Raw genomic sequence first — 8,489 nt, 5'->3', positions numbered from 1 at the left:
GAAACACTTGTGTGTGCACCAGCATTGTGCTTTTGAGCCATAAATGTCACAGATCCCCATCTGACCTACTCTACAGAGAAGACAAGCCTCCGAACCCCATGTTTTGTAAACCGTCATGGACATCCAACCATGTAGTGCCTAGTGGTGGTTTCACTGTCATCCTACCTCTTTCCATAGATACTCACAACAGTAGCATGTGACAGTTTGACCAGCTTCGCCATTTAAGAGATAGACCTACTCCAAAAATGGTTCAAATGTCTCTGAGCACTATGGGATTTAACATCTGAGGTCATCAGTCCCTTAGAACTTATAACTACTTAAATCTAACTAACCTAAGGACATCACACACATCCATGACCAAGGCAGGATTTCAACCTGCAACGGTAGCAGTCGCGCGGTTCTGGACTGAGGCGCCAGAACTGCTCGGCCACCGCAGCCGGCAGGGATACTCCTTCACAGGCTCTGCTTAATAATAATCTGCCGTTTGTCAGATTCAGTTATCTCAGCAGATTTCCCCATTTGCAGCCCATATTTTCACTAGGGTAATCTCCCGTCCATGTCTGCTCTGCTTACATACTTTTTTTACCTTGTCACATGCCAGCAATGACATCAGTCCAAAACCAGCATTGCGGTGGGTGGTGGTCATTATGTTTTGTCTTATGAGCATATTTCTCTGTGACAAATGGCGATTAAAACATCCAAAAGTGATTGATAGCATTTACATTTTCACTTCATATAGCAAATTATCACTTGGATATATTTTGGCTTTAGTTTTCATCAGTAACACTACTTGAGAAGTTACATTAAAAACAAAATAAGGATTCAAAAATAAATCTTAATAGCTTCTCTGGACGATTTAGGTGAAAACCTTTGACTCATTTTCATACACAATAAGCAGATCTTACTTTTATGCAATGGAAACTCCATGTTGGAATTCCAACAGTCTTTTCATATAGTAGTAACAGTCTTTTTGTTGTGCTTGTCTGCAACTCAACATGTCATCTTTATATTAAGCAGAAATCTTACTTTCATACATTTTGATGATCACAGGTAAAGATTAAGGAAATTGTGCGATATCAGCATATAATAAAAATAACTGCAAAAATGTTAACTTACAAAAATGTTCGAAGAAACGTTTGGTACTGTATTCCAAACATTTGACTGCAATAACGCCGCTGCTGGACCATCATTTTGTTTGTTGAAGAGCCTGATCTCCCCACTGAATTGTCCAGTTTTTGCTGTAGTGGATTTTCTTTTTGCCAGGCGCTCTTGCAAATGCAATAAGAAGGGCGAAAGTATATAAAATTATAAAACATGTACTGTACCATATTTTTTACACTAAGATAGGGCATATGTTACGTAAACAAAAGAGGAGAGTGAAATTTCTGTTTCTTACTTTTTCTTAGTGATACAGATAGTTGCTTCTTCTGAAGATTAAGAGGAGCGCTATACTGGGATGAATTGCTTGGCTTTGCTTTCTGACGCTCTTCCTGATGAGATCTATGGTATCTAAAAATTCAACAAATGTAAATCATGATGTCTACTGATAAATCCAATATTTATCAATATTAACTGATCTACTCACAGTGACAGTATACGTTACAGAAGGTATCTAGATTTCAGATGCAATGTACAAAAATATTTCATCTGTCTTATAAAATAAATATTTTTGTCAAGCTGAGGAAATATTTATAATTTGGCAGTTCTTAGCACTGTGCTCTCATTTATTTGTAAATACTCTTGCATAGACAGAACACAGTAGAATTAAAAACGAATTTATTAATTCCCTTTCATTCTCCATTAACTACTCGGCATAAGACTTTTTCAACTCTAATTCACATTTCTGATCAGAAACACACATTATTTGCGGTGGATTATCATGAATTTCCCTGTTTTTGGTGGGTCAGTTCCACCACCTACAAAATGGAATGAAATGACTGTCTACAGCTTCTCAGGTGTTATTTGTTTAGTGTATGGCTTACAGAATTGTATTTTACAAGCACATACATTTAGTTGATGTTGCTATTGCTGTGGTCTTCAGTCCAAAGACTGGTTTGATGCAGTTCTCCATGCTGCTCTACTATCCTGTGTGAGGCTCTTCATCTCTGAATAGCTACATCATTCTCAGTCTGGTTACTATATTAATCTCTTGGTCTCCCTCTATTAGTTTTACCCCCCCCCCCCCCTACATGTCCCCCCAATACTAAATGTGTCCTATCAACCAATCCCTTCTCCTGGTCAAGTTGTGCCACAAATTTCTTGTCTCTCCAAATTTATTCAGTGCCCCCTCATCAGTTACATAATCTACCCATCTAATCTTCAAAAGTCTTCTCTAGTCCCACATTTTGAAATCTTTTTTTTTTTTCCTTTTTGCCTGAATTGTTTATCATCCATGTTTCACTTCCATACATGGCTACAATCCAGACAAATATCTTCAGAAAAGGCTTCCTAACACTTAAATTTATATTCGATATTAACAAATGTCTCTTCTTCAGAAATGCTTTTCTTGCCTTTGCCAATCTACATTTTATATCCTCTCTACTTTGGCCAGCATCAGTTATTTTGCTGCCAACAAAACTCATTTACTACTTTAAGTGTCTCATGTCCTAATCTAATTCCCTTAGCATCAGCAGATTTAATTCACCTTTGTTCCCTTATCCTTGATTTGCTTTTGTCTATGTTCATCTTATATCCTCCTTTGAAGACACTGTACGTTCCATTCAAGTGCTCTTCCACGTCCTTTGTTGTCTCTGACAGAATTACAATGTCATCAGCAAACCTTCGAAGTTTTTATTTCTTCTCACTGAACTTTAATTCCTACTCCAGATTTTTCTTTAGCTTCCTTTACTGCTTGTTCAATGTACAGATTGAATAACATTGGGGACAGGCTACAACCCTGTCTTGCTCCCTTCTCAACAACTGCTTCCTTTCATGCCCCTTGAATCTTATAACTGTCATCTAGTTTCTGTACAAGTCGTAAATAGTCCTTCTCTCCCTGTATTTTACCCCTGCTACCTTCAGAATTTCAAAGAGAGTATTCCAATCAATATTGTCAAAAGCTTTCTCTAAGTCTACAAATGCTATAAACATAGGTTTGTCTTTCCTTAACCTACCTTCTAAGATAAATTGTTGGGTCAGTATTGCATTGCCTGTTTGTACATGTATCTGGAATCCAAACTGATACCAGTTTTTCAATTTTGGAATTGGAATTACCACATTCTCCTAAGAGTCTGAGGGTATTTCGCCTGTCTCATACATCTCGCACATGAGGTGGAAGAGTTTTGTCATGGCTGGCTCTCCCAAGGCTATCAGTAATTCTGACAAAATATCATCTGCACCTGGGGCCTTGTTTTGCCTTAGATCTTTCAGAGCACTGTCAAATTCTTCTCACAGTATCATATCTCTCATCTCGTCTTCATGTATGTCCATTCCCCCTCTCTATAACATTGTCTTCAATTTTATCTCCCTTGTATACACCCTCTGTATACTCCTTCCACCTTTCAGTTTTTCCTTCTTTCTTTAAGACTGGTTTTTCATCTGAGCTCTTGATATCATACAACTGCTTCTCTTTTCCTGCAGGTGGTATCTAAGTTTCCCTGAGTGAAATACCCTTCTAAATCCTTCCATTGGTCATCCAGCCATTCCTGCTTAACCATTTTGCACTTCCTGTCAATCTCATTTTTTAAAACTTTGTATTCCCTTCCACCTGCTTCATTTGCTGAATTTTTAAGTTTTCTCCTTTCATCAATCAAGTTCAATGTCTCCTGTTATCCAAGGATTTCCACTAGTCCTTGTCTTTTTACCCCTGCTGCCATCACTATTTCATCTCTTAAACTTACCCATTTGTCTTCTGCTGTATTCCTTTCCCCTGATTTAGTCATCTGTTGCCTATTGCCCCATCTGAAACTCTCAACAACCTCTGGTGCTTTCAGCTTATCCAGGTCCCATCTCTTTAATTTCCTACCTTTTTGCAATTTCTTCAGTTTTAATCTACAGTTCAAAACCAATAAATTGTGGTCAGAGTCCACTTCTGCCCCTGGAAATGTCTTAAAATTTAAAATCTGGTTACTAAATTTTTGTCCTACCATTACATAATCAATCTGAAACCTCCAGTGCCTACAGGTCTCTTCCACCCATACAACCTTCTTTTATCTTTCTTAAACCAAGTGACCGATGACCTCAGTAGTTTGGTCCCATAAGACCTTACCTTATCTTAAACCAAGTGTTAGAGATAATTAAATTATGCTCTGTGGAACATTCTACCAGCTGGCGCCCTCTGTCATTCCTTTCCCCCATTCCATATTCACCTACTGTTTTTCCTTCTCTTCCTTTTCCTACTATCGAATTGCAGTACTCCATCACAATTAATTTTCATCTCCTTTAACTATCTGAACAATTTAATATATATATATAAATACACCCCTTCACTAACTATTGCCACATAGAATAACTCTGAAAGTGTGGTAGTAGCTGAAATGTTTGTGGGACAAATGTTGCATGGGACAACGAGGGCCATAATATGATGTTTGTTTTTTGTTGCTAGGCGGGGTCATGTCAAGAGATATGAAGGTTAACTTCTTTTTTATTTTTTATTTTTTTTTAATGGGATGCTATAGTTTGGTACTTATTTTCTGATAGAAGCTATTGAGACGAGTCCAATGATGTGTAACAGTAAGGTCTTTGGAGGTCAACGAAGGTCAGAAAGGTGGCATGAACGTACGTTTACAGATGGTGTTCAAAGTTATCACCATTGGTATCAGTGCAGTGCTGCAATCTTCTTATCAGGGATTATGTGGTATTCCTTATCACTTTGGGACTTATTGCAGCACATGCTCTGACAATTCTCTCTCGTATATCTTCAAGTATAGCTGGAACATCTTTATAAACAACGTCTTTTATGAATCCCCACAAGAAAAAATCCAGCGGTGTCAAGTCTGTTGAATGAGCCGGCCACGACACATCTCCTCCTCGTTCAATCCAATGATTTGGGAATTGTCTCTGCAACTCATTTCTACCCATTAGAGAAAAATGTGCTGGACACCCATCATGTTCTTGTGTGTGCGAAGACTGTAAGATGATTATCCAAAACGTTCACACATGTAAATGCACCCTAATAGTACTAAAGGAACTCATATGTAGCATTGCTTTTGGGAATAAAGGCTGTGAACCTTGTGTGGAAAAACAATAAAATGCGTGCAGAACTAAATTTATGCAATACATTATATGAATTTCAAAAGCAAATGTGGCAATCTTCATGAATGTGATATTTCTGCAGAGTGAAACCAATGCCTCAGCAGGTGATACTAGTTACGTGTGATTCATGAAATCATATGTTTCATCTGACCTGTAATTCCCACCAAGAACAAGAACCTTCATGAATGAGGAAAACTCAAAGTACAGATTATTAACAAAAGACAACCATCTCTTACAAAAATTAATTTGTATATTGTCCTGACAATTAACTATCACCGTACTTCTAAATACTAAATGTGGTTACCTTGTCTAAATGTAACTCAGCAAGTAGTGTGCTGTTATTTCCACTGATCTTCTCTCTCCTCACTCAACAAAGCAATTTTGGTTCAGAACAAATAATCAGGCAGTGAAAATTCTGGAACTTCCTGGCAGAATAAAGCTGTATACCAAACTGGTCCCCAACATGAACCATGGACCTTGACGTTGGTGGGGATGCTTGTGTGCTCAGCGATACGGATAGCCATAACGTAGGTGCAACCACAACAGATGGGTATCTGTTGAGAGGCCAGACCAACGTGTGGTTCCTGAAGAGGGGCAGCAGCCTTTTCAGTAGTTGCAGGGGCAACAGTCTGGATGATTGACTGATCTGGCCTTGTAACATTAACCAAAAAGGCCTTTCTGTGCTGGTACTGCGAATGGCTGAAAGCAAGGGGAAACTACAGCCGTAATTTTTCCCAAAGGCATGCAGCTTTACTGTATGGTTAATATGGTTAAATGATGATGGCGTCCTCTTGGGTAAAATATTCCGGAGGTAAAATAGTCCCCCATTTGGATCTCCGGGCAGGAACTACTCAGGACACCATTATCAGGAGAAAGAAAACTGGTTTTCTATGGTTCGGAGTGTGGAATATCAGATCCCTTAATTGGCTAGGTAGGTTAGAAAATTTAAAAAGGGAAATGGATACCGTATTTACTCGAATCTAAGCCACACTTTTTTTCCGGTTTTCGTAATCCAAAAAACCGCCTGCGGCTTAGAATCGAGTGCAAAGCAAGCAGAAGTTATGAAAAATGTCGGTACATGCCGTCACAACTAAATTCTGCCGCCGAATATATGTAGTGCTACGCAGGCATGTTTTGTATGCACAAGGATAAATACTGGCGCCAAAATCTCAGCGTCAGTAAATAAATTTAAAAAAAAAAGTGGAAGACGAGCTTTTTTTTCTCCGCCGCGAGTTTCGACCACTGCATTTTCATACATTATCCAACGAAGTAAATACAAATTCCGTATTGTTCATCTTCGAATGTAGCACAATTTCAGTGTACTACGAAAATCTGACTGGCAAGACTGTTTGGGATGTTTGTCAATATGGCCAACTCTACGTTCTGAATTATTTCCTATCTGTGAGAAGAGATGGTTGCTAATAGGAACCTGATGAAATTTGAATCATATACAGTATTCTCTTCACCATAAGAATTATACGAATATAAACATTTTGCCATGTATTCTTTCGTGTTTGCTGCTATCTCATTTAAATCCTGTCTGCCTAATAAACTACGAAACTAGAGTGAGACAACAGCAAACGCGGAAGAATATACGTATCGTGTCATGTTTATATTCGTATTATTCTTATGCCTAATAGTGATACAGTCAGAAATGAAGCACGGCAAGTGACTAGATTTTTAAATCTAAAATGACTAATTCCTGTGCAGAATTTGATGTAATAAAGAAGCGACCGCAAAGATTTTCAAACGGAGAAAAATTTTCGCCTAACTTTCGTTCAGAACATGTTCTATCATACGCAGTCTATTATTTGATTCTTGTTGATCATTATCAAAGAAAGCAGCAGTGTAAGTAACAACAAATTGCGATCTCTTGCCATTGTTTCGCTAATGAGACGATTCCTCTTTTTTTTTTTTTTAATTGTACGCGGCGGTAGCGCGCACAAAAGCAAAGCGTGCTGCGAGCCGCGACAGGCCGTAAACACGCACTATCAGAATGCGACAAACAATGCATGACACAGTGCAGTAATGCATTTTCAGCTTAAGAGTGACGCAAACACCTATAACAAAGAAAACGGCAATTATCAGATCAAAGCAAAATAAGCAATCGATTCAAACCAGACGAAGCACGTGAAAAAGGGAAGGGCAGCCGTATAAATACGGACGGAGCGCCTGACGCATAGCAATGGCTACGTGGTAAAGCTTAACTGCTAAGCTTAGACTCGAACCAAACTACTGTAGCTGTATCGTCATTCATTCGACCTAAATTGTGTCTCATATTACAATGGACAAACTTTGTTTAGATTTAGAGGTGCGGCCTAAAACTTTTCTCTCCCCTTGAATTTCGAGTCTCAAATTTCAGGTGCGGCTTAGATTCGGGAAATTTTTTTTTCCTTTATTTCGAGTCTCATTTTTCAGGTGCGGCTTAGATTCGAGTGCGGCTTAGATTCGAGTAAATACGGTAGGTTAAAATTAGATATAATGGGAATTAGTGAAGTTCGTTGGCAGTTGGAACAAGACTTCTAGTCAGGTGAATACAGGGTTATACATACAAAATCAAATAGGGGTAATGCAGGCGTAGGTATAATAATGAATAAAAAAATAGGAGTGCAGGTAAGCTACTACAAACAGCATACTGAATGCATTATTGTGTCCAAGATAGACAAGAAGCCCACGCCTACCACAGTAGTACAAATTTATATGCCAACTAGCTCCACAGTTGACGAAGAGATTGAAGAAATGTATGATGAGATAAAAGAAATTATTCAGATAGTGAACGGAGATGAAAATTTAGTAGTCATGGGTGACTGGAATTCAGTAGTAGGAAAAGGAAGAGAAGGAAGCGTAGTAGGTGAATATGTAATGGGGGGTAAGAAATGAAAGAGGAAGCTGCCTGGTAGAATTTTGCACACAGCATAACTTAATCATAGCTAACACTTGGTTCAAGAATCATAAAAGAAGTTTGTATATATGGAAGAGGCCTGGAGATACTCAAAGGTTTCAGGTAGATTATATAATGGTAAGACAGATATTTAGGAACCAGGTTTTAAATTGTAAGACATTTCCAGGGGCAGATGTGGACTCTGACCGCAATCTATTGGTTATGAACTGTAGATTAAAACTGAAGAAACTGCAAAAAAGTGGGAATTTAAGGAGATGGGATCTGGATAAACTGACAGAACCTGAGGTTGTAGAGAGTTTCAGGTAGAGCATTGGGGATCGATTGACAGGAATGGAGGAAAGAAATACAGTAGAAGAAGAATGGGTAGCTTTGAGGGATGAAATAGTGAAGGCAG

The 8,489-nt window shown here is 38.5% G+C and overlaps 1 protein-coding gene across 1 annotated transcript in view; it reads right to left on the bottom strand.

Annotated features, from left to right (window-relative positions):
- Positions 1–1,355: 1,355 nt before the first annotated feature.
- LOC126150865 (uncharacterized) overlaps positions 1,356–8,489 on the bottom strand; it is a 62,705-nt gene continuing 55,571 nt past the window's right edge. Inside the window, exon 4 of the mRNA XM_049915904.1 lies at positions 1,356–1,509. Coding sequence (XP_049771861.1) covers positions 1,356–1,509 — 154 coding nt within the window. The remainder of the gene's footprint in view (positions 1,510–8,489) is intronic.

The sequence above is a fragment of the Schistocerca cancellata genome, chromosome 2 (genome assembly GCF_023864275.1).
Source record: "Schistocerca cancellata isolate TAMUIC-IGC-003103 chromosome 2, iqSchCanc2.1, whole genome shotgun sequence".
In the NCBI taxonomy this organism is placed as follows: domain Eukaryota; kingdom Metazoa; phylum Arthropoda; class Insecta; order Orthoptera; family Acrididae; genus Schistocerca; species Schistocerca cancellata.
The sequence above is the reverse complement of the archived record's forward strand: the minus strand, read 5'-3'. Positions and strand labels throughout refer to the sequence as shown.